General features: G+C 71.7%; 1 protein-coding gene across 3 annotated transcripts in view; it reads left to right on the plus strand.

Annotated features, from left to right (window-relative positions):
* DNMT3A (DNA methyltransferase 3 alpha) overlaps positions 1-25199 on the plus strand; it is a 184281-nt gene that overhangs the window by 59160 nt on the left and 99922 nt on the right. For all 3 annotated transcript variants that reach the window (XM_089776945.1, XM_089776946.1, XM_089776947.1), the window contains exons 4-6: positions 7175-7445; positions 17526-17572; positions 20901-21047. In XM_089776945.1, the coding sequence (XP_089633071.1) occupies positions 7175-7445; positions 17526-17572; positions 20901-21047 (465 nt within the window). The remainder of the gene's footprint in view (positions 1-7174; positions 7446-17525; positions 17573-20900; positions 21048-25199) is intronic.

The raw sequence follows: 25199 nt of genomic DNA on the forward strand, positions 1-25199 counted from the left end.
GCAGAGCCGCTTTTGCTCTTCCTGTGCGGTCCCTGCGGTGCTTGGCCCTGAGCGCAGGGTACCTGTCCGTGCACGGACCTCGGTGCGGCTGCTTGTCCTGTGGGAGGCGGGTGTTGGTGTCGGGGCTGTAGGCCGGGCTTGGGGAGCGGGGAGGGGTGTAGCGGGGGGCAGGGCCCCGAGGCTGTAAGCCGGGCTCGGGGAGTGAGGAGGAAACTAAGATCCCCACATTCGTTGGATGGTTCTGCTGAAGTAACCAACAGGCAGGTCATTACAGTGCTGGTGTTTATGTGCCATCATTAGGTTCCAGAGTTAACAGCCGTGGTGAATGAGGCCATTCATGCCTTCCAGAGCTATTGTTTCCAGCGGCCTGCCGCGTAGGAACGCCTGCTGTGCTGGCTCTTCTGCCCGGCCCCGTTAGTGCCGTTTTCCCGCCTGCGCGGTTCCTGCCGCAGCGTCCCTGGGGGGCCTAACCCTAGGGGATTGGTGTTGAACCCCAAAGCTCGTGTGGCCTGCCGGGGGTAAATTTTGTAGCTGTCTCCTTCGTGGCCTGCGTCCCAGTGGCTGACAGCGAGACCTGGCTGCCTGCCGTGCTCGCCCGCTTGGCTTGCTGCAGCCCGTGTTGGGGGTGTAAAGGCCCAGCGTGCGGAGTGTGGCACGGGGGGCCCCAGGCCTGGGCGCTAGGGGCCGCGAGAGCCACCCTGGCAGCCTGTGGCTGGGCGTGCTGGGATGTCGGTGAGGGGGCGCGGAGGGAACCGTCTGGTCCTGGGGGCACTGAGCTGGGCAGCCCCTGCGGGAACGCCCGGTGCCTCCATCCGCCGAGGCCTGGCCCGGCTCCGCAGCCGTGTCCCTGGCCAGAGCCCTGTGCCGCCACGTTTCCCAGGAGCCCTTGCAGCAGCCTGCGGGCTAATCCAAACCACATGGCTGCGTCCCTGTTTCCTGTGCCGAGTGGAGCTGGGGGCGGAGCCGCCCAAGCGCCAGGCAGGGGTGGGCCCGGGGCCGGTTGCAGGCTGGAGGGGTGGGGCGCGCTGGCCTGCCCGGGACCCCGGCAGCAGGGACCGGCGGTGGGCGGAGTGGGGGGGCTCGCCCAGGCCGTGAGCTAGGGGCCAGCAGGACCTGCCGGGAGGCGCTGGGCAGGGCCCTGAGCGGACGGGGCGGCTTGGCCCTGCTCTCCCACCGGCCCAGGCCCCTGCATGGGCACCGAGTGAAAGCGCCGCGCTGGCGGCTTTGTGCCAGGACTCCCGATTCCTCCTGCTTGGTCCCAGGCTTCTTGCGATTGAGCAGACACCTCAGAGAACTGGCCGACGGCCCGACTCCCTACGGCCCCGGGCCCCTCCCCGTGGCTGCCCGGCCTGGGCACTGTCCGCCCCAGGTGTGACGCCTGCCTGCGAAAGCTCTTCCCTCTCTTGCTTAGGCGGCTCCCAGCTCCGCCTAGTGAGCCTTGTGCCCGGAGCAGCGCCCCCCGGCCGAGGCGTGCCAAGCCCTCCCTGACCCGGCCGCGCCTCCGGAGCCCCCCCGCCTGGGCCTTCCCCTCCCACGGGAGAGACCAGAACACGCCGTGCGCCTCCCTGGCCCTTCTCCCGCTGCCGCTCGCCCCTCGTCTCCGCAGCCCAGTGCGGCTCCAGCGCTCCTGCCCCGCCCCGTGTGGGCTCTGACCCGGGGCTGCCTCGTTTATGGATCTGGCCTCGTGGTCTCTAAGGGGATGTCTACACTACCCCGCTAGCGAAACGAGGAGTAACGGTCGTTCGAACTAGGAAGCCTAGTCCGAACTAACTAGTCCGTGCCGCGTGTAGCCGCGCTGCACGGGGTTCGAAGCAGCGGGGTTTTAAAAATGGGGGCTCCCCGCTTATGCTAATGAAGCCCGGGAAATTCAAATCCCGGGCTTCATTTGCAAGTGCGGTTTGCATACATTACCCCGCTAGTTCGAACTAGGAGGGTAGTGTAGACAGACCCTCAGTGCTGCCCAGGGACCTTGTTCCTCAGGTCCCATGCCCCGGTTCGCCTGTGCAAGCTCGCCGAGTGTCTGTGTGAGGGCAGCCTTGTGCCGCGGCCACACGGCTTCGCACGACTCGCACACGGTCCTCACGAGCCGCAGCCACGCCGGCTCCCCTCCCCCGCGTGTGCTTCTCCCCCCACGGGGCTCTGGCCACGGCCATGCGGCTTCGCACGACTCGCACACGGTCCTCACGAGCCGCAGCCACGCCGGCTCCCCTCCCCTGCGTGTGCTTCTCCCCCCACGGGGCGCTGGCCACGGCCACGCGGCTTCGCACGACTCGCACACGGTCCTCACGAGCCGCAGCCACGCCGGCTCCCCTCCCCCGCGTGTGCTTCTCCCCCCACGGGGCGCTGGCCACGGCCACGCGGCTTCGCACGACTCGCACACGGTCCTCACGAGCCGCAGCCACGCCGGCTCCCCTCCCCCGCGTGTGCTTCTCCCCCCACGGGGCGCTGGCCACGGCCACGCGGCTTCGCACGACTCGCACACGGTCCTCACGAGCCGCAGCCACGCCGGCTCCCCTCCTAGCCGGGCGCTTGAGTGAGTTCCAGGATCGGCCTGGCCGTGCGGCGTGGGCCTGTGTGCACCGAGGCGCCCGCTGGGATGGGCCGAGGTTGCTCAGCGTCCGGGCGAGCCGGGAGCCTGGGCCGGGTCGGCTCGGCCGGCCCCAGGACGCCCGGCTGCAGGCGGACGCGCTCCCGAGGGGCCTGTGTGCCGGTGTCCGGGTGGGGGGGCGCAGCGGGAACAGGCAGCTGCCCGGGCCGAGCTCCGGCTGGCTGAGCGGGGGTCCGGACACCCGCCGAGGGGGGGAAGGGCTTGGCCTCTCAAGGGCTGCTTTGGGCTGCGGGTGCCAGAGCTGGCTCCCTCCCCCGCTGGGGGCATCCTCGGGTCGGTGCCAGGCAGCCCCTCCCCCTGCTGGCGTCGCTTGCCCCCCCGCGCCAGCCGGTGCCCCTCCCCCTGCTGGCGTCGCTTGCCCCCCCGCGCCAGCCGGTGCCCCCTCCCCCTGCTGGCGTCACCTGCCCCCCCGCGCCAGCCGGTGCCCCCTCCCGCTGCTGGCGTCGCCTGCCCCCCCGCGCCAGCCGGTGCCCCCCCCCCGCTGTGGGGAGTCGCCGGGCGAGGGGCTGGCCCGGCGGAGGAAGTGACTGAGCGAGGCCGCGTCAGGGCCGGGGCTGAGCAGGAAGCGTCTGCTGCAGGCGCTGAGACGAGTGTGGGCAGGCGGGCGGCTGCTGCGGGGCCCGTGCGCCTCGGGGGGATGCGGCGGGGCCTGCACCATGGTGAGAGGGGGCGGGGGGCTCCGCGGGGGGCTGCGCGGGGAGCTGGGGGGCAGGGAGGGGTTCAGGGAGCTCGCGCCCCCCTGTTGACTCCTGCGCTCGCTGCCCCGGAGCCGCTGGGTCTCCCCGTTGCCTCCAGCCAGCGCAGCCCCGGGGCAGGGGCCGAGCGCAGCCGCAGGCTGGCAGCTCCCTGTGCCCGCTGCGGGCAGTGCATGCTGGGACGGGTAGTCTGAGCACCCGGCCCTGCCTGGCCTCCCTTCTCGCTGCGCTTGGCCGAGGCTGCCTGGGGGCCCTGAGGGGCCTTGCTGGCTGGGCTGGGGACCCGGGGAAGCCCCAGGCCGAGGGTTGGGCCGGCGGGGCAGGCGCCCGAGAAGGCTGGGCACTGCGCGAGGTTCCTGCCGCCGGGCGCACCCTTCCCCAGCCGTCTGCGCCCTGCGGCTCCACAGGGAGAGGCCTGGGGCCTGCTCGCCCCCCAGGCCCAGGGCTCAGGCCTCGCGTGTGGGAGGGAGGGTGCAGCAGCGGGGCCTGGAGCGCAGGAAACGGAGCCTCCCCCTTCCTAGCCGTGTGCTGGGGGAGCGGGGCTGGGCAGGGATGCACGGCCGGCCGGCCCGCGCTGCGCCGGAGCCCAGTCCCTCTGCCTGGACCTGGGCTCCCCCCTTCTTGGGGAGCGAGCCCCAGCGGCCAGCCCAGCTCCGCAGGCTCGCGCCCCCGCCCTGCCCCGCGCCGTCAGGCTGCGGTGGGGAAGCCGGCTGGGGGCGCGTTCTGGCCCTGGGAGCTGCCCGAGGCTCTGGCTTGGCTCCTGGGGCAAGTGACCTGCAGTACTTGGCTCCGGAGGCCAAGCGGGTGGATCTGGGGGGCTGGGGCTGCCCCAGGGCTGCCCCAGGGCTTTGTTGCTGGTTTCTGGGTGCCGGAGCCCCTGACTCTGGGGGATGTGGCCTGGCTCCAAGCCGGCAGCTGCTGGAGACCCTGCTGTTGTGGAAAGAGCCCACGTGGCCCCCGCCAAGCACAGCCCCACGGCCTTGGCTCGCGCCCCACTCGGCTTTGCCGAGCACGTTGCACTTTCACTCTCGCTTGCCACGGAAACCACGGAAAGGCTGGGCCTTTCACTTTTCCCCTCCCCCGGCCACCGCTCCTCCAGCCTGCCGGCTGTGCATGGGCCCGGCTGGGCGTCGCTGGGGGGCTGGGAGCCCTGGCAAGGGGGCAGCCCTAGAGACCTGACGTCGGGTCCCCGGGAGGGACCGCGGGGCAGATGGTGCCTGCAGCCCTCTCGCAGGGTGCAGAAGGGCCTGGGGGTGCGTGCCCTGCCGGCGGGGCTGCGGGGGCTGGTGCATCTCCAGCCATGGCCCCGGGCGCCGGGCCCCGGGCCCCGCCGGGCAGTGCTTGCTGGGCAGGGTGTTCCAGGCGCAGGAGGGGACGGTGGCTGCGCCCGGAGGGACAGGGCCTGCAGCGCACAGTGCGGGCGGGCGCCGGGCGGGCTCCACACCCAGAGCACAGACCCCCCAGAATGGGGCCGAGTCACCGCTGTGGGGGCCCCTTGCTGCACCCGTGGGACCTGCCCCCCCAGCTCCCTGCGCCAGCCCCCCCCGCGTGTCCCTGCAGGCCTCTCCCTGCGCCCGTGGGACCTGCCCCCCCAGCTCCCTGCGCCAGCCCCCCCCGCGTGTCCCTGCAGGCCTCTCCCTGCACCCGTGGGACCTGCCCCCCCAGCTCCCTGCGCCAGCCCCCCCCTGCATGTCCCTGCAGGCCTCTCCCTGCACCCGTGGGACCTGCCCCCCCCAGCTCCCTGCGCCAGCCCCCCCCCCCGCGTGTGTCCCTGCAGGCCTCTCCCTGCGCCCGTGGGACCTGCCCCCCCAGCTCCCTGCGCCAGCCCCCCCCCGCATGTCCCTGCAGGCCTCTCCCTGCACCCGTGGGACCTGCCCCCCCCAGCTCCCTGCGCCAGCCCCCCCCTGCATGTCCCTGCAGGCCTCTCCCTGCACCCGTGAGACCTGCCCCCCCAGCTCCCTGCGCCAGCCCCCCCCGCGTGTGTCCCTGCAGGCCTCTCCCTGCACCCGTGGGACCTGCCCCCCCCAGCTCCCTGCGCCAGCCCCCCCCGCGTGGGTCCCTGCAGCCCTCTCCCTGCACCCGTGGGACCTGCCCCCCCAGCTCCCTGTGCCAGCCCCCCCCCGCGTGTCCCTGCAGGCCTCTCCCTGCACCCGTGGGACCTGCCCCCCCAGCTCCCTGCGCCAGCCCCCCCCGCGTGTCCCTGCAGGCCTCTCCCTGCACCCGTGGGACCTGCCCCCCCCAGCTCCCTGCGCCAGCCCCCCCCGCGTGGGTCCCTGCAGCCCTCTCCCTGCACCCGTGGGACCTGCCCCCCCAGCTCCCTGCGCCAGCCCCCCCCGCGTGTCCCTGCAGGCCTCTCCCTGCACCCGTGGGACCTGCCCCCCCAGCTCCCTGTGCCAGCCCCCCCCTGCATGTCCCTGCAGGCCTCTCCCTGCGCCCGTGGGACCTGCCCCCCCCAGCTCCCTGCGCCAGCCCCCCCCGCGTGTCCCTGCAGGCCTCTCCCTGCGCCCGTGGGACCTGCCCCCCAGCTCCCTGCGCCAGCCCCCCCCCCCCCGCGTGTCCCTGCAGGCCTCTCCCTGCGCCCGTGGGACCTGCCCCCCCCAGCTCCCTGCGCCAGCCCCCCCCGCGTGTCCCTGCAGGCCTCTCCCTGCGCCCGTGGGACCTGCCCCCCCCAGCTCCCTGCGCCAGCCCCCCCCGCGTGTCCCTGCAGGCCTCTCCCTGCACCCGTGGGACCTGCCCCCCCCAGCTCCCTGCGCCAGCCCCCCCCACGTGTCCCTGCAGGCCTCTCCCTGCACCCGTGGGACCTGCCCCCCAGCTCCCTGCGCCAGCCCCCCCCGCATGTCCCTGCAGGCCTCTCCCTGCGCCCGTGGGACCTGCCCCCCCCAGCTCCCTGCGCCAGCCCCCCCCGCGTGTCCCTGCAGGCCTCTCCCTGCACCCGTGGGACCTGCCCCCCCAGCTCCCTGCGCCAGCCCCCCCCGCGTGTCCCTGCAGGCCTCTCCCTGCACCCGTGGGACCTGCCCCCCCAGCTCCCTGCGCCAGCCCCCCCCGCGTGTCCCTGCAGGCCTCTCCCTGCACCCGTGGGACCTGCCCCCCCAGCTCCCTGCGCCAGCCCCCCCCCCCCCCGCGTGTCCCTGCAGGCCTCTCCCTGCACCCGTGGGACCTGCCCCCCCAGCTCCCTGCGCCAGCCCCCCCCCCCCCCCCCGCGTGTCCCTGCAGGCCTCTCCCTGCGCCCGTGGGACCTTCCCCCCAGCTCCCTGCGCCAGCCCCCCCCCCGCGTGTCCCTGCAGGCCTCTCCCTGCGCCCGTGGGACCTGCCCCCCCAGCTCCCTGTGCCAGCCCCCCCCCCCGCGTGTCCCTGCAGGCCTCTCCCTGCGCCCGTGGGACCTGCCCCCCCCAGCTCCCTGCACCAGCCCCCCCCGCGTGTCCCTGCAGGCCTCTCCCTGCACCCGTGGGACCTGCCCCCCCCAGCTCCCTGCGCCAGCCCCCCCCGCGTGTCCCTGCAGGCCTCTCCCTGCACCCGTGGGACCTGCCCCCCCCAGCTCCCTGCACCAGCCCCCCCCGCATGTCCCTGCAGGCCTCTCCCTGCACCCGTGGGACCTGCCCCCCCAGCTCCCTGCGCCAGCCCCCCCCGCGTGTCCCTGCAGGCCTCTCCCTGCGCCCGTGGGACCTGCCCCCCCAGCTCCCTGCGCCAGCCCCCCCCGCGTGTCCCTGCAGGCCTCTCCCTGCACCCGTGGGACCTGCCCCCCCAGCTCCCTGCGCTAGCCCCCCCCGCGTGTCCCTGCAGGCCTCTCCCTGCGCCCGTGGGACCTGCCCCCCCAGTCTCCTGTGCTGCCCGGAGCCGGCCCCTCAGTCTCTGCCTTTCTCCGTCCCTGCAGGTGGAAAGCAGTGATGCAGCCAAAGACTCTGCCTCAGTGCCCAAGTGCCACCCCCCAGGCCAGGACGCTGGCTCCACGGAGCAGGTGCCCAACGGGGACCTGGAGGCGGAGGGGGCTCCGTGGAAAGCCCTGGAGGACAGCGGCGCGGCCCCGAAGGGGAGGCAGCATGGCGAGGACGAGACGGACAGCCTCCCCGACAGCGAGAGCGGCCAGGCCCTGGAGAACGGGCACTGCTCCCCGAAGGACAGCCCGGAGCCCCCCGCGAGCGAGGGTGAGCTGCCCCCGGCCCCCGGCACAAGAGGGGCAAGAGGGACCTCTTGGAGACAGCTGGGCAAAGTAAGGCCTCAGCGCTTAGGGCTCCCGCCTGCGGGGCTGGCAGGAGCCAGGAGCTCGGGGAACGTGGGCGCTGTCTGCCCGTGGGCGCTGACTGCCGTGGGGGCTGTCTGCCCGTGGGGGCTGTCTGCCCGTGGGCCTGCTGTCTGCCCGTGGGCGCTGTCTGCCCGTGGGCGCTGACTGCCGTGGGGGCTGTCTGCCCGTGGGGGCTGTCTGCCCGTGGGCCTGCTGACTGCCCGTGGGCGCGCTGTCTGCCCGTGGGCGCTGACTGCCCGTGGGCCTGCTGTCTGCCCGTGGGCCTGCTGCCTGCCCGTGGGCGCTGTCTGCCCGTGGGCGCTGACTGCCGTGGGCGCTGTCTGCCCATGGGCGCTGTCTGCCCGTGGGCCTGCTGTCTGCCCGTGGGCGCGCTGTCTGCCCGTGGGCGCTGACTGCCCGTGGGCCTGCTGTCTGCCCGTGGGCCTGCTGCCTGCCCGTGGGCGCTGTCTGCCCGTGGGCGCTGACTGCCGTGGGCGCTGTCTGCCCATGGGCGCTGTCTGCCCGTGGGCGCTGACTGCCCGTGGGCGCTGTCTGCCCGTGGGGGCTGTCTGCCCGTGGGCCTGCTGTCTGCCCGTGGGCCTGCTGTCTGCCCGTGGGCGCCGTCTGCCCGTGGGCGCCGTCTGCCCGTGGGCGCCGTCTGCCCGTGGGCGCTGACTGCCCGTGGGCCTGCTGTCTGCCCATGGGCGCTGCCTGCCCGTGGGCCTGCTGCCTGCCCGTGGGCCTGCTGCCTGCCCGTGGGCGCTGTCTGCCCGTGGGCGCTGACTGCCCGTGGGCCTGCTGTCTGCCCGTGGGCGCTGTCTGCCCGTGGGCGCTGTCTGCCCGTGGGCCTGCTGTCTGCCCATGGGCGCTGCCTGCCCGTGGGCCTGCTGCCTGCCCGTGGGCCTGCCGTCTGCCCGTGGGCCTGCTGTCTGCCCGTGGGCGCTGTCTGCCCGTGGGGGCTGTCCGCCCGTGGGCCTGCTGTCCGCCCGTGGGGGCTGTCTGCCTGTGGGCGCTGTCTGCCCGTGAGCCTGCTGACTGCCCGTGGGCCTGCTGTCCGCCCGTGGGCCTGCTGTCCGCCCGTGCGCGCTGTCTGCCCGTGGGCGCTGACTTCCCATGGGCCTGCTGTCTGCCTGTGGGCGCTGACTTCCCGTGGGCCTGCTGTCTGCCTGTGGGCGCTGACTTCCCGTGGGCCTGCTGTCCACCTGTGGGCGCTGTCTGCCCGTGGGCGCTGACTTCCCATGGGCCTGCTGTCTGCCTGTGGGCGCTGACTTCCCGTGGGCCTGCTGTCTGCCTGTGGGCGCTGACTTCCCGTGGGCCTGCTGTCCACCTGTGGGCGCTGACTGCCCGTGGGCACTGACTGCCCGTGGGCCTGCTGTCCGCCCGTGGGCGCTGTCTGCCCGTGGGTGCTATCTGCCTGTGGGCGCTGACCACCCGTGGGCCTGCTGTCCACCCGTGGGTTCTGACTGCCCGTGGGCCTGCTGTCCGCCCATGGGTTCTGACTGCCCGTGGGCCTGCTGTCTGCCCGTGGGCGCTGTCCGCCCGTGGGCCTGCTGTCCGCCCGTGGGCCTGCTGTCTGCCCGTGGGCGCTGTGTGCCCGTGGGCCTGCTGTCTGCCCGTGGGCCTGCTGTCTGCCCGTGGGCGCTGTCTGCCCGTGGGCCTGCTGTCTGCCCGTGGGCCTGCTGTCTGCCCGTGGGCGCTGTGTGCCCGTGGGCCTGCTGTCTGCCCGTGGGCCTGCTGTCTGCCTGTGGGCCTGCTGTCTGCCCGTGGGCGCTGTGTGCCCGTGGGCCTGCTGTCTGCCCGTGGGCCTGCTGTCTGCCCGTGGGCCTGCTGTCCGCCCGTGGGCCTGCTGTCTGCCCGTGGGCGCTGTGTGCCCGTGGGCCTGCTGTCTGCCCGTGGGCCTGCTGTCCGCCCGTGGGCCTGCTGTCTGCCCGTGGGCGCTGTCTGCCCGTGGGCCTGCTGTCTGCCCGTGGGCCTGCTGTCTGCCCGTGGGCGCTGTGTGCCCGTGGGCCTGCTGTCTGCCCGTGGGCCTGCTGTCTGCCTGTGGGCCTGCTGTCTGCCCGTGGGCGCTGTGTGCCCGTGGGCCTGCTGTCTGCCCGTGGGCCTGCTGTCTGCCCGTGGGCCTGCTGTCCGCCCGTGGGCCTGCTGTCTGCCCGTGGGCGCTGTGTGCCCGTGGGCCTGCTGTCTGCCCGTGGGCCTGCTGTCTGCCCGTGGGCCTGCTGTCTGCCCGTGGGCCTGCTGTCTGCCCGTGGGCGCTGTGTGCCCGTGGGCCTGCTGTCTGCCCGTGGGCCTGCTGTCTGCCCGTGGGCCTGCTGTCCGCCCGTGGGCCTGCTGTCTGCCCGTGGGCGCTGTGTGCCCGTGGGCCTGCTGTCTGCCCGTGGGCCTGCTGTCCGCCCGTGGGCCTGCTGTCCGCCCGTGCTGCTAGCCTCCATGGGACGTGGCTGTACGGGAGGGCGCCCCGGGAGCCGGGCTGGGAGCTCAGAGCCACGGGGCCCAGCCCAAAGAGCGGTGAGTCGGAGGGCTCGGAGCCCGTCCCGAGGGCAGCAGCCCGTCCCCTGGCCTGCCCCGCAGGGAGGGAGCAGCTGCCGCCCCAAAGGAGCTGCGAGTGCCTCCCACTGCCCCCCCGGGCTCCCCGCTGACCGGGGAGAGTGGCTGGAGAGCGGCTGGGCGGCCCAGGGCCAGGCTGCTGTCCCTGCGGAGGCCCGGGGGGAGGGGCACCGGGGGGAATGCTGGGTGCTGTGAATGGGCACGGCCCCGGCGCACCCCTCCTTCGGGCTGGAGATCCTGCCCTGCGACGGGCGCCCGGCATGGCGCTGCGCGGCCAGAGACAGGCCCGGTGCTGGGCCGGGCCCCTGGGGCCCAGAAAAGCCAGGGCAGCGCCTTGAGCGTGGGCCGGGTTCTGCGCCAGCCCCGACCCAGCGAGCGGCTTTGCAGGCCCCCTGGCCCCAGCAGGGAATCGCCGCAGTCCCGGAGCCTGGCCCTGCCAGCTCCCTGCGTGACGTACGGGGACGGGATGAGTCGCTCTGGATTCTCGCTGTGCCTTGGGGGGTGCTGTCCTGTGCTGGTCTGGAACGACTCTGGGCGTGCCTCAGTTTCCCCGGCACCGCAGCACTGTCTGGACGAGGAGGGGCAGGCTGGGCAGGGCTCGCGGGGAAGGAGTGTGCAGCCTTTCAGTCCTGAGGGCCAGGGGACGGCAGATACCCCCCGGGAAAGGGAACAGAGGGGCAGACGGGCTGAGTCCAGGCTGGGCAGTAGGGCCTGGGGGAAGGGCTAGAGCGAAGGGGCTTAGGGGGAAAGGAGGGGGGAGGGGGGAGGGCAGGGCCCCTCCCCCCGAGAGACATGAGTCTGGTCCCCGCGCTGCGCTGTCCCTGCGAACCGAGAACCCGCCGCACCGTGACACCTGCGCCCTGTGCCCAGCCCCGCTAGCGCCAGGAGGCTGCGGTGCTGCGCCCTCCCGGGCAGGCGGCCGTGCAGAGCCGGGCCTGGCGCTGCCAGCGAGCCGCACACGGAGCCTGGCGCACGGGCTGGCGCTGGCCTGAGGCCATTCGCTTGTGGCTACGTGGCTCCGACCAGGGCCTGCCACCCCCCTCTCTGCCCTGCGGCCACAGGGCTCCGCGCACTCTAGGTGGCAGAGGCTCCTCTTCTCTGCTCCCCACAGGGGCCCCCCCGGGCCCCCCCACGCCGCCCACGGGCCGTGGCTCTGCACAGAACCGCCACTGGCCCGTTTCCTCCAGCCCTGGGGCTTGGCAGACCTCGCGCTTGCCTTCAACCCGTGGCTGCCGAGTCGGTAGCAGGGCCCCGCATGGCTGCCCCGTGGGAGGATGCAGGGGAGCGGTCACTGGGCTGCCGGGGGATGTGGCATCGCCCTTGGCCAGTTGCACAGCACGGTCCCAAGGCTCAGGGGGGCTATTGCGGGTGGCCTGGGACCTCCTGTTCAGTGTCCTTCGTGCCACGTCACCTGTGGGGAGGGGCTCGGCACACACCGCCGTGGGCTCCACATTGCCCCCAGGCCATGGTGCGCTAGGCAGCTGTGTGTCAGCCCCATCCCCTCTGTGGGGGGCAGGGCCCTGGGCAGGCCCCCTTCCGCTCTCCACCGTCAGACGCATTGCCCCACGCGGTGCCCGTCCGATCCCGGGCGCCAGTCCCTGCGCTGGCTCTCACTAGGCTCCTGCTGCCCTTCCCACTTGCCGTGGAAGGTCGCTTCCTCGTGGCCACGGCGCCAGCAAGACGACCGAGAGCAGAGCCTGCGTGCAGTGTCCGCCACGACCCCCGTGGGCTCTGCACCACGCCAGTGAGGCGAGGAGGCCGTGCGCCCCTCCTTTGGCCTCCAGCCCCTCGCTGTGACAGCAGACGGGACGAAGGGCCTTCCCTTCCTCCCAGACACGCTCCAGCGGGGCCATCTCCTGCACTGGCCCAGGCCCGGCCTCTGCCGACCGTGGGCCCGCTCAGCCAGAGCGAGGCGTCTGGGGCGGCCGTCCTGGGGCACGGTCCCATCCAGGGCCGCAGGCTGAGGCCATGCTGGCTTCGGCAGAGCCGCGTTGCAGCCTGCGCGCCCGGGAACTCTTCCCTGCCCCCGTGGGCCTGCTGGGGAGTCCCCTGCTGTGCGGTGGCCGGGAGCAAAGCCCTGGCGAAGGGAGTTCCCTGCTCCCGCGCTGCTGTTCTTCGAGATGGTTCTCGTGGCCGCTCCGGGACCCACCCTCCCTCCCCACTGCTGAAGGGAACTGAGGGGAGGAGAGGCAGCAGCGCTCCTCAGACCATCCCAGAGGGCATCAGAGCCAGTCCCCTCAAGATGCCACTGAGGGGAACCTGCCAGCACCCAGGCGCCGAACACGGACCAGCCGTGAGCAACGCGTCTCGAAGAACAGCAGGGCTGGAGAAAACGCCAGTCCTGCAGCCTCCCCTTTAAATCCGCTTCTTGCCAAAGGACTGGAGGGGGCTAATGCGACGCCAGTTTTTAAAAACCGCTCTAGAGGCGACCCAGGCAATGACAGACCCGTGGGTTCTGCTGGGGGGTCACAACGTGCAGACACGGGGGTCCAGTGGCTACAGTGTACGTAGGTTCCAGAAAGCCTTGGACAAGCTCTTCCGTCAAGTCAGTTGTCATGGGATCAGAGGGACGGTTGAGAACTGGTTACAAGGCAGGAAACAAAGGGTGGGAATCAATGGTCCGTTTTCCGAGTGCAGAGAGGTAACTAGGGGGGTCCTCCTGGCTCTGTCCTGGGACTCATCCTGTTCAACTTGTTCTGCAGAAAGGGGTGAACAGGGAGGTGGCAACATCTGCAGATGACACCAAACTGCTCAAGATCGCTAAGCCCAAAGCGACTGTGAAGAGCTTCACAAAGATCTCACCCAACTACGTGATTGGGCGACGAAATGGCAAATGAATGGAATGGTGGTAAATGCAAAGTACTGGGGTTTAGATGAGCTGTTACCACTCGAGAGGGATCTTGGAGCCATTGTGCATAGTTCATCCACTCGGGTGCACAGAAGGTTGGCCATCGCTAAGAGAGGGATAGAGAATGAAAGCAGAAAAGATGACACTGTGTCTCTGAATCCGTAGCGTGCCCACATCTTGGATACTGCATGAAATTCTGGTCTCCCCTTCTCAAGAATGTATATTGGCATTGCAATACTTTCAGAAAAGGGCAAGAGAAATGATTAGGGATTATGGAACAGCTTCCACCTGGGAGAGAGGAATAAGATTGGGAAAAGAGAGAAGGGGGGTATGATGGGTCTGTAAACTCGACAGGAAGTGTTATTTACTGTTTCTCATAACATTAGAACTAGGGGTCACCAAATGAAATAAACAGGCAGCAGGTTTAAAACAAACTCAAGGAAGTCTTTCTTCTCACAGCAAAGTCCACCTGCGGAACTCCTCGCCAGAGGATGTTGTGAAGGCCAAGATTTTAACAGGGTTCAAAAAAGAGCTAGATCCATGTATGGGGGTTAGGTCCATCAGTGGCTCTGAGCCAGGCTGGGCAGGGCTGGTGTCCCTGCCTCTGTTTGGCAGAAGCTGAGAATGGGTGACGGGGGGGAATCACTTGGTGATTCCCTGTTTCTGTTCAATCCCTCTGGGCCCCCTGGGCTGGAGGGGCCATTGCTCCGCCCCCGCCTGGCCGCTCGGCTGTTCCCTGTAACTCTTTGCTGTCTGCTTTAGGCTCAGCACTTTTGAGTATTTTTGTATCATCTGCAAATGCTGCCAGTGGCTGTCGGGAGCCGCATGGATGCGTGATGTCGGGCCGCACAGCTTCCCAGCGAGATGCCAGGGGCCGCCAGTCACTGCTCCCTGTTTTGAGTGCGGGGCTGGGGTTGGCCCGGCTCTAGCAGGGGGCTAAGACGCTGCCCGTTCGTCCCTGCCCTCAGCCTCCTGTCCTGTATCCAGCGACTCAGCCATTGGAGCATCTTCCCCCTCTTCCCTGGTGCTTGAGACGCCTTGCCGGAGGCTTTCTGGCAGCCTAAGGACACTCCAGGCACTGGGCCGTGTGCCGGTGCCCCCCAGCACGCCTGCAGGGTGGGGCCCTTCCAGAGCCCACGCCGGCTCTCCCCAGCACCCGGGTGCGTCTGCGTGTGGCCAGGTCAGTGCATTCCTGGGCCTTTGGCTGGCGTGTCTGGTGCTGGAATTCGGCCTCCCCGCGGTCATGGCCAGGTGCCCTCTGGCGCCTTTCGCCTTCGCCCTCTCCAGTGCTTGGGCCCAGTGGCTGGTCCAGGCGCCAGGCTGAGCGCCTCCCTCCGCCAGTGGCTCCCGCAGAGCCCTGGGCCATGCCTCTGGGCCCGGGCACTGGCTGGCTTGTGACCCCTGGGGGCCAGGCCTCAGGTGTGTGGCCTAAAGGAGCGTGTGCAGTGCTGGGAGCTGCTTTTCCAGGCGCGTGCGCTCCGGGGACCAGCACCCTGGGAAGCGTCCAGTTCCTCCGGGCCATTCCTGCACCCCCACGCCGGGCGTGCTGCAGGCAGGAGGGGAGCGGCTCCGCGGGGGCAGCAGGCCGCCGGGGCGGGTGAGGTCGCAGCAGTGCGAAGGGCGAAGTAAGGCCAGAAGGGACCGTCTGACCATCCCATCTGCTCGGCCCTCGGCAGCCGACGGTGGAGCTCAGGGCTGAGGCCGTGACCTGCCGCCGAGAGAGCCTGGGAGGGACCCGCGGGAACCCTGCAGTGACGAGGGACCCCAGACAGTCCTGGCAAGGACCCTGCACCGTGCAGACGAAGGGAAGGATTCCTTCTGAGCCCGTCGCTGGGGCTCAGCCAGCCCCGGAGCACGTGGGCTAGAGCCCGCCACCCCGGAGCGCTGTCCCCCATGGAAAAGCAAACCCCACTCAGCGTGCCGGCAGGAGCAACGCGCCTACCGGGAACCAGGAAACCTGGACGCCTGGGGGTCAGGACCAGAACCCCCAGCAGCAGTCACAGGCAAGCTGCTCGCCCCAGACGCCCGCTGGGAGGCTGCTCAAGAGCCTTTCTCGTTCCCGGCCCCACGCTCTCCCTGGGCCTGGCGCCCCACGGCGGCCGTTCTCAAATGGGAAGTCCTGACCCCACGGGAACTGCAAGGCAATGGGGGGGGCATGAGGACTTGAACGTGACGGGGTTACCAGGCCAGTTTTCCCAGGCAGGGCCCCTTTTCCGGGCGTCTGGGCAGGTGTTTGAAACCCAGAGAAATGCCGGGGGCTTTCCGGGCTCGCCCGTTGTTCGTGCCTTCGGGGTGGGTGTCTGGCCAGCAGCAGCGCACGCCGGGCCATCTCCGCCGTCTTTCGGCCAGGCTGCCGATCCCACTGGCAGCTCTTCTCTGCGCCTGCTGCAGCGGGAGTTCCTCTCTCCGGGGCGAGGGAACAAGGGCTCTGCTGCTCCAGCCTCGGGCCCCGCTGGCCTTTTCACCGCCACTTCGCACGGGCGGCTCGTCTCATCCTGCAACCCACCCACGCAGCCGGGGCTCTCCTTCCTGTCGCTGCTGCTGCAGCTGCCGCCTCGCTGTCATGTGAGTCGCTCGACGGGATTTCGAGAGACGCCTTTCCTCTGCGGACTCCAGGCTGACAGGCCCCTGGGGTCCTTTCCAGTCCCTCGCTGCGTGACCCCTACTGCCCCGGGGACGGGCTCCGGGCCGCCGGCTAGCTGGATACGGGCTAGTCCGAGCCCTGCGGCAGTCAGAGGCAGCGTGGGACACGTGTCTGGCGCCGGGCGCTGCCTCCAGCCACGCTCTGTGCTGGACTCCTCACCCACGTTCTTGGCACGTTCCCCGGAGAGAGAAACGGGCCGTGATTCTTCCAGGGCGGAGCGGGAGCCCGGAGGTTCGGCGCTAGCCACGTGGCCGGCCGAGGCGTCTTGGCAGTGACCCTCGGGCTCGCAGGGAGCTGGATAGCTGGGCAGTGTGGCTGAGGGCAGTCTGGCCTGGTGTGCCGCTGCCCGCAGGTGTTTGGCACGGCTGCCTTGCCCCCACAGCCTCCCTGCCTTGCCTGGGGGGCATGCTCCCCTGTGTGGGGCTAGCCCCCCTGCAGGTGACCCAAGGGGGCAGGACCAGGGCGAGGGGTGAGCTCGTTCCCAGTCGCAAGGGGGGCAGTCGTACTCAGCAGTGGGAAGGGGCGACGGGGCAGCCGCCGGCCTCCTGCCCGGGCCCTGCTGCTGTGGCGGCACCGTCCGGGAGCTGGCTGCTGAGTGGCCCAGCGACCGGGCTTCGGGCACTGCCCCTCGGGAGGAGGCCCGCGCCGCGACTGAGCCATTCCTCTCCCCCCCTCGGAGCCGGGCCCAGGCCTGCCTCGCGCGCCGCCCGGCCTGGGCCCGCACACGGGGGGCTGCTCATGCGGCCCAGCCCGGCGCAGCTTTGGGAGCAGAGCTCCGGGGGCGCAGGGGCGGCAGAGCCGCCCACGTGCACTCAGACCCCGTGCTCCTCCGCTCCCGCTGCACCCACCCTCCGTGGCAGGAGCCCGTGGGCGTCTCGGCCAGGCCCGGGCCCGGCCCAGCGTGTAGCAGCACAGACAGGTTAGGCCAGGGCTGGCCTGGAGGCGCATCGGAAGGGTGGGGTCAAGGGATAGAGGGCAGGGAGGCTGCCGGGCAGGGCCAGAGCTGGAGAGGGGGTTGGAGGGCAGGGCCGGAGCCGGGAGGGCGAGGCCAGAGCCGCGGGGGAGGGGGCTGGAGGGCGGGGCCAGAGCTGGAGGGACTGGAGGGCGAGGCCAGAGCCGCGGGGGAGGGGGCTGGAGGGCGGGGCCAGAGCCGCGGGGGAGGGGGCTGGAGGGCGGGGCCAGAGCCACGGGGGAGGGGGCTGGAGGGCGGGGCCAGAGCCGCGAGGGGGGGGCTGGAGGGCGGGGCCAGAGCTGGGGGGGCTGGAGGGCTGGGCCAGAGCATGGGGGGCGGTGGCTGGAGGGCGGGGCCAGAGCTGGGAGGGCGAGGCCAGAGCCGGGGGGGAGGGGGCTGGAGGGCGGGGCCGGAGCCGGGGGGCCTGGAGGGCGGGGCCAGAGCCGGGGGGTGCTGGAGGGCGGGGCCAGAGCCGCGGGGGCTAGCGGGGCTGGGTTTGCGGGGCTGCAGGGGTACCTGGCCCTGGGGTAGGGGCCCTGAGAGGCCCTGTGCCGCGGCGGCGTGCTGCCCCTCCCCCCGCGAGCACATGCCCCCCGCGTGTGGCCTCGGAAGGCGGCTGAACGTGTCGGAGGGACACGGCCCTGGAGCGGCTGGTTTATTTTTAGCTGCTTTCCCAGCAGCAGCAGCAGCAGCTCTGCACTTACCTGCGAGGCAGCGAGATGGCTCGATGCACAGGAAACCAGAGCCCTCTGCGCCGGGCCGCGAGCCCTTCCTCCCCTCCGCCACCCCCCACAGTCTCCGGCTCTGGAGCCCACAGGACGTGGCGGCCGGCCTGGGGAAGGCAGCCCCTGCCCCTGCGGAGAGGCGCGGGCGCAGGAGGCCTGCTGAGGGCCCGCCGGAGGGAGACATGGGGGTGGCGCAGGGCTGGAGGCGGAGCGGGGGGTCCCAGGAGGCCGCTGCCTGGCTCGTGTGCCGGGCTGCAGCCCCCCGCTGACGCGCTCTCCTCTGCTTGCAGGCAAAGAAGAGAAGGAGGAAGCCAGCTACGACTCCCTGAAAATGGAGGCAAGTACGGGCCAGGCTCGTGGCCCTGGGGCCTCCCCTGCCTTGCCCAGCGAAGCCCAGAGCTAAGGCAGCCTGGGAACACAGGCACAACTGAGTAGCCACTGGGCTGCGTGGCCAGGTCCTGGCAGGCAGCAGCCGGGCGCCTGGGAGGCCACGTCTGCCCCTGGGGAGTCACGGTGGAACTAGACCCGGCTGCAGTGAGCGAGAGAGGCCCCGTGCGGCGCCCAGACAGGCCGGCTAGACCCCGTGCGACTCCCAGACAGGCCGGCTAGACCCCATGCGACTCCCAGACAGGCTGGCTAGACCCCGTGCGACTCCCAGACAGGCCGGCTAGACCCCGTGCGACTCCCAGACAGGCCGGCTAGACCCCGTGCGGCACCCAGACAGGCCGGCTAGACCCCGTGCGACACCCAGACAGGCCGGCTAGACCCCGTGCGACTCCCAGACAGGCCGGCTAGACCCCGTGCGGCACCCAGACAGGCCGGCTAGACCCCGTGCGGCAACCAGACAGGCCGGCTAGACCCCGTGCGGCGCCCAGGCAGGCCGGCTAGACCCCGTGCGGCACCCAGACAGGCCGGCTAGATCCCGTGCGGCGCCCAGACAGGCCGGCTAGGCCTCGTGCGGTGCCCAGGCAGGCCGGCTAGATCCCGTGCGGCACCCAGACAAGCCGGCTAGATCCCGTGCGGCACCCAGACAGGCCGGCTAGACCCCGTGCGGCACCCAGACAGGCCGGCTAGGCCCCGTGCGGTGCCCAGGCAGGCCGGCTAGATCCCGTGCGGCACCCAGACAAGCCGGCTAGATCCCGTGCGGCACCCAGACAGGCCGGCTAGGCCCCGTGTGGCGCCCAGGCAGGCCGGCTAGACCCCGTGCGGCACCCAGACAGGCCGGCTAGACCCCGTGCGGCACCCAGAGTGGCCGGCTGGACCCCGTGCTGCGCCCAGACAGGCCGGCTGGACCCCGTGCGGCACCCAGACAGGCCGGCTGGATCCCGTGCGATGCCCAGACAGGCCGGTTAGACCCCGTGCGATGCCCAGACAGGCCGGTTAGATCCCGTGCGACGCCCAGACAGGCCGGTTGGACCCCGTGCGGCGCCCAGACAGGCCAGCTGGACCCCGTGCGGCGCCCAGACAGGCCGGCTGGACCCCGTGCGACTCCCAGACAGGCCGGCTAGACCCCGTGCGACTCCCAGACAGGCCGGCTAGACCCCGTGCGACTCCCAGACAGGCCGGCTGGACCCCGTGCGGCGCCCAGACAGGCCGGCTGGACCCCGTGCGGCGCCCAGACAGGCCGGCTGGACCCCGTGCGGCACCCAGACAGGCCGGCTGGACCCCGTGCGGCACCCAGACAGGCCGGCTGGACCCCGTGCGGCGCCCAGACAGGCCGGCTAGACGAAGGGGCCCTCCCAGGCCTGCGTGTGAGCACCAATCGGACACACACGGGCTCGGGGAATCCTGGCCTGGGGTCTCTGTGGTACCAGCTGCTGCAAACCCTCCCCATAACCCGCTCTCGCAGGCAGCTGGCAGAGCGCCCGGGGCTGGACCCTGCGCCTGCCGGCGGCCTCTTGGCACTTGGCTCTGGAGGGAAAGTGGGAGCTGCAGAAACCTGCCCCTCCAGTGAAGGAGCCGGGTGGCTGGGGGCCTGGCTCCTGGAGCCAGCGTGCTTTCTTGGTGCGGCCGCAGGGCAGGCCCTGCTCTGGGTGGGCAGAGCCACTTCCCTGCTCCGGCCTCACTCGGGCCGCCCACAGGGAGTCGTGGTCTCCCTCTCTGCCTCGTGTCCCCAGCGAGCCCCGTGCGCCATGTCCCCAGAGCCGTGGGCCGGCCCCTGTCCCTAGCGACCCAGCCCCGTCCCAGAGCCTGACCCGTCCCCAGAGCCATGACCTCCTCCCCTGTCCCCAGAGCCACGGGCCGGCCCCCGTCCCAGAGCCTGACCCGTCCCCAGAGCCGTGACCCCCTCCCCCGTCCCAGAGCCTGACCCGTCCCCAGAGCCGTGACCCCCTCCCCCGTCCCAGAGCCTGACCCGTCCCCAGAGCCTTGACCTCCTCCCCCGTCCCAGAGCCTGACCCGTCCCCAGAGCCGTGACCCGTCCCCCGTCCCAGAGCCCGACCCGTCCCCAGAGCCGTGACCTCCTCCCCTGTCCCCAGAGCCTGACCCGTCCCCAGAGCCGTGACCTCCTCCCCTGTCCCCAGAGCCGCGGGCCAGCCCCCGTCCCAGAGCCTGACCCGTCCCCAGAGCCGTAACCCCCTCCCCCGTCCCAGAGCCTGACCCGTCCCCAGAGCCGTGACCCCCTCCCCTGTCCCCAGAGCTGCGAGCCGGCCCCCGTCCCAGAGCCTGACCCGTCCCCAGAGCCGTAACCCCCTCCCGTCCCCAGAGCCACGGGCCGGCCCCCGTCCCAGAGCCTGACCCGTCCCCAGAGCCGTGACCCGTCCCCCGTCCCAGAGCCTGACCCATCCCCAGAGCCGTGACCTCCTTCCCTGTCCCCAGAGCCGCGGGCCGGCCCCCGTCCCAGAGCCTGACCCATCCCCAGAGCCGTGACCCGTCCCCCGTCCCAGAGCCTGACCCGTCCCCAGAGCCGTGACCCCCTCCCCCGTCCCAGAGCCTGACCCGTCCCCAGAGCCGCGACCCAGCCCCGTCCCAGAGCCTGACCTGTCCCCAGAGCCGTGACCTCCTCCCCCGTCCCAGAGCCTGACCCGTCCCCAGAGCCGTGACCTCCTCCCCTGTCCCAGAGCCTGACCCGTCCCCAGAGCCGTGACCTCCTCCCCTGTCCCAGAGCCTGACCCATCCCCAGAGCTGTGACCTCCTCCTCCGTCCCAGAGCCTGACCCGTCCCCAGAGCCGTGACCCCCTCCTCCCCTGTCCCCAGAGCCTGACCCGTCCCCAGAGCCGTGACCCCCTCCCCCGTCCCAGAGCCTGACCCGTCCCCAGAGCCGTGACCTCCTCCCCCGTCCCAGAGCCTGACCCGTCCCCAGAGCCGTGACCCGTCCCCCGACCCAGAGCCTGACCCGTCCCCAGAGCCGTGTCCTCCTCCCCTGTCCCAGAGCCTGACCCGTCCCCAGAGCCGTGACCTCCTCCTCCGTCCCAGAGCCTGACCCGTCCCCAGAGCCGTGACCCCCTCCTCCCCTGTCCCTAGAGCCTGACCCGTCCCCAGAGCCGTGACCCCCTCCCCCGTCCCAGAGCCTGACCCGTCCCCAGAGCCGTGACCCCCTCCCCCGTCCCAGAGCCTGACCCGTCCCCAGAGCCGTGACCTCCTCCCCTGTCCCAGAGCCTGACCCGTCCCCAGAGTGGCAAGCCGGCCCCTTTCAGCCATGTCTCTCCTCTCTCTGCTGTGAGCAGGGTGCCCGAGGCCGGCTGCGCGGCGGGCTGGGCTGGGAGTCGAGCCTGCGCCAGAGGCCTGTGCAGCGGCTCACCTTCCAGGCCGGAGACCCGTACTACATCAGCAAGAGGAAGCGGGACGAGTGGCTGGCCAGGTGGAAGAGGGAGGTAAGGAGGTGGCTGCTGCCTGGCCGGGCGCGGGGCGCTCTGGAGGGCAGGGCTGGCCAGGGGAGCCGCCCGCAGGGCTCTGGGCAGCCCCACCCCCCCAGTGTCAGCGTTCTCCTCCCGAGCCCTCGGGCCTCCCGCTCCCCACTTTCTCCTGGGGGCAGCCTCCCCTGGCCTGCCAAGCACACACAGGGCTCCGCGGGGCCCGGCTGCTCCTGGCCCGGGCGGCGAGGGGAGGCCTGGCCTCGGCGTTGGGAGGGCGGCCAGTGGTTCTGGTAACAGGCTGGTGCCCACATGGGGATTGCTGGGCTTCCTGGGGGACAGCTGCGTGCAGGGCCCCATGCCGGGACGCCAGGAGTCGCTGCTGGCAGGGGCGGAGCAGGGCCTGCGAGGCTGTGGGGAGCTCAGGCCAGGAGGCGGGTTACCTGCCTCGCCTCGTGTCCTTTCCAGCTCCCCCTCTGCGGGGCGCCCGGGAGAAGCGCTACAAAGCACCCACCTCTCCCTGGCCCGGGTCGGCTCGGAGCCAAGGGCGAGGCTGGCGGGCCAGGCCGAGCAGGCGCAGGCACTCGGGCCTGCCAGGCTCCTGTTCGGGCTTTGCGGGTTTGCTCGGCTTTGGTAGCATTGGGCCAGGTTCTCCTGCTGTCTGGGCCCCGGCACCAGGCTGGCCCAGTCGCGCGACTGCTCTCTGTGCCCCAGCACCGGCCTGAGCTAGTTGCACGGTGTGATGGCCTGTCGGGGTCCCCCCGACCCTGCACCCCTGGAGCAGCCAGAACAGGCTCCGCCCGCCAGTAGAACGGGGGGTTATTGCCCCTCTGGGGGACACAACCTGGCTGCAGGAGTCAGGGCCAGGGTGCCCCAGACCCCTTGGGCCAGAGGGTCCATGGCCCCCCCCAGAGCCCCTCAACCCGCAGTGCTCAGTTGAATCTCTTCTGTCCATGTTGTCCCAGACAAGACTGCCCAGTTCCCAGCCCTGCCCCCAGCCGGGTGTCCGTCTCCACCTCCCTCCCTTTGCCCCCCCGGGAAGAGCCTTGTTACCTGCCCAGGCTGGGCCCGGGTGTCTGGGCCCATCCACACGTGGGTGAGTCCGTGGGGATCTCACAGCCCAGCGCGGGGGACCCGGGTCACAGAGCAGCCCCCCCCTGCGGCAGGCCCAGTGCACGGCTGCTGTCTCTATGCCAGTGACCGCACAGACAATGGAAACCAAGAGTTTAGCTAAATGACTGTAACTCCCTAGCGAGGCTGTTTTCACAGGCTGTGGTCAGTGAGACGAGAGCGGTCAGTGTCGTTTCCTGCTTTTAGTCAGTTTCAGGTACATGTGCCCACCCGGTTTGGGGAGCCTTGGAGAATGCTCAGCACCAACAAACCTGCGTTCCTAGAGCCACGCATGATCCTGCGCTGTGGGGCGCTGAGTGGCAGCATGGCGATGCCCGGAACAGCAGCTCGGGGTGTGTGGGGCCGGCCCGGCTTGGAGCTGTGGGGTGTGGACCAGCAGCGAAGGAGGCAGAGCAGGGCCCTGGTGGCTCGGGGCGTGTGGGGCCGGCCCGGCTTGGAGCTGTGGGGTGTGGACCAGCAGCGGAGGAGGCAGAGCGGAGCCCTGGTGGCTCGGGGCGTGTGGGGCCGGCCCAGCTTGGAGCTGTGGGGTGTGGACCAGCAGCGGAGGCAGCAGAGCGGGGCCCTGGTGGCTCGGGGCGTGTGGGGCCGGCCTGGCTTGGATCTGTGGGGTGTGGACCAGCAGCAGAGGAGGCAGAGCGGGGCCCTGGTGGCTCAGAGCGTGTGGGGCCGGCCCGGCTTGGAGCTGTGGGGTGTGGACCAGCAGCGAAGGAGGCAGAGCGGGGCCCGGGTGGCTCAGAGCGTGTGGGGCCGGCCTGGCTTGGAGCTGTGGGGCGTGGACCAGCAGCGGAGGCGGCAGAGCAGGGCCCGAGTGGCTCAGAGCATGTGGGGCCGGCCCGGCTTGGAGCTGTGGGGTGTGGACCAGCAGCGGAGGCGGCAGAGCAGGGCCCTGGTGGCTCGGGGCGTGTGGGGCCGGCCCGACTTGGAGCTGTGGGGTGTGGACCAGCAGCGAAGGAGGCAGAGCGGAGCCCTGGTGGCTCGGGGCGTGTGGGGCCGGCCCAGCTTGGAGCTGTGGGGTGTGGACCAGCAGCGGAGGCAGCAGAGCGGGGCCCTGGTGGCTCGGGGCGTGTGGGGCCGGCCTGGCTTGGATCTGTGGGGTGTGGACCAGCAGCAGAGGAGGCAGAGCGGGGCCCTGGTGGCTCAGAGCGTGTGGGGCCGGCCCGGCTTGGAGCTGTGGGGTGTGGACCAGCAGCGAAGGAGGCAGAGCGGGGCCCGGGTGGCTCAGAGCGTGTGGGGCCAGCCTGGCTTGGAGCTGTGGGGCGTGGACCAGCAGCGGAGGCGGCAGAGCAGGGCCCGAGTGGCTCAGAGCGTGTGGGGCCGGCCCGGCTTGGAGCTGTGGGGTGTGGACCAGCAGCGGAGGCGGCAGAGCGGGGCCCTGGTGGCTAAGAGCGTGTGGGGCCGGCCCGGCTTGGAGCTGTGGGGTGTGGACCAGCAGCGGAGGAGGCAGAGCGGGGCCCGCGTGGCTCAGAGCGTGTGGGGCCGGCCCGGCTTGGAGCTGTGGGGTGTGGACCAGCAGCGAAGGAGGCAGAGCGGGGCCCGCGTGGCTCAGAGCGTGTGGGGCCGGCCCGGCTTGGAGCTGTGGGGTGTGGACCAGCAGCGAAGGAGGCAGAGCGGGGCCCTGGTGGCTCAGAGCGTGTGGGGCCGGCCCGGCTTGGAGCTGTGGGGTGTGGACCAGCAGCGGAGGCGGCAGAGCGGGGCCCGAGTGGCTCAGAGCGTGTGGGGCCGGCCCGGCTTGGAGCTGTGGGGCGTGGACCAGCAGCGGAGGCGGCAGAGCGGGGCCCGAGTGGCTCAGAGCGTGTGGGGCCGGCCCGGCTTGGAGCTGTGGGGCGTGGACCAGCAGCGGAGGCGGCAGAGCGGGGCCCGAGTGGCTCAGAGCGTGTGGAGCCGGCCCGGCTTGGAGCTGTGGGGCGTGGACCAGCAGCAGAGGAGGCAGAGCGGGGCCCTGGTGGCTCAGAGCGTGTGGGGCCAGCCCGGCTTGGAGCTGTGGGGCGTGGACCAGCAGCGGAGGCAGCAGAGCGGGGCCTGGTGGCTCAGAGCGTGTGGGGCCGGCCCGGCTTGGAGCTGTGGGGTGTGGACCAGCAGCGAAGGAGGAGGCAGAGCGGGGCCCGAGCAGCACAGGGGCCAATGAGCATGGTGGCTCAGGGAGCTGTGGGGTGACGTGCGCAGGGATGTAACAGAGCAGTCGATTGGCCGATGAGCAAAGGCTCTCGACTCGGCGCGTTCCGCCCCCCTCGCGGGGCAGGGGCTGCTGCCCCCCTGCCCAGCTGGCCCTGAGGGGGCTGGGTTTGGACTGGCTCCCCCGGTGCTCGCGCGGAGGGGAGGGGGCTCCGGGGGAGCGGGGCTGGGGCGCGCTGGCTGCCGCCGCCCCCGGGGACGCTAGTCGAGTGAGAGGTAAGCGTCACGGGCTGCTCGGCTGCTCAGTAACCGAGATGCAAGGCCCCTAGGCCCAGCGGGGCTTTCGCAGGCGGCTGATGGCTCCGGGCCTCTGTAGGCCGGGCCCTGCGCTCATGGGACTGGCTGATTCTCTCCGGAAGTGGAGCAGGGGCCTCCAGTGCCGCTGCCCAGGTGGTGCTGGGTTCAGTGGGCGCCCGGCTGCAGGGCTCCGCTCGCCGGCTCTGCGTCTGCCCTTCCCCCGGCAGGGCGAGGTGCTGGCCGCTGTCCTAGCCAGCCCCCGACGCCAAGGAGATGGGCACGTGGACAGGGCACCGGGGCAGGCGGCTGTTCCTTTCCTGTGCGGCTTCCCTTCTGCCCTCAGGGTCTGTGTCTGGCAGCCTTGCGACGTGTCCTGGGCGGCGCCGGAACCCCGGGAGCAGGCCCTCCGCACTCACTGCGCGGCACGTCGCCCCACGGATCCGTGCCCCCGGCTCTTCCCCTGGATCTCCCCGCAGCCCTGGGACGGGGGCCAGGCGAGACGCCCGTAGCACGGCAGCCTTCCCTGGAGCCCCACGGGCTCTCCAACGCAGGGAGCAGGAGCGCGGTGGAGCCCGCACCCCTGCTGTTTGCACCTCTGGGGCGAGGCCATGCGCCGGGGGCGGCAAGGGACCT

The sequence above is a fragment of the Pelodiscus sinensis genome, chromosome 3 (assembly GCF_052426305.1).
Source record: "Pelodiscus sinensis isolate ZL-2025 chromosome 3, ASM5242630v1, whole genome shotgun sequence".
Classification (NCBI taxonomy): domain Eukaryota; kingdom Metazoa; phylum Chordata; order Testudines; family Trionychidae; genus Pelodiscus; species Pelodiscus sinensis.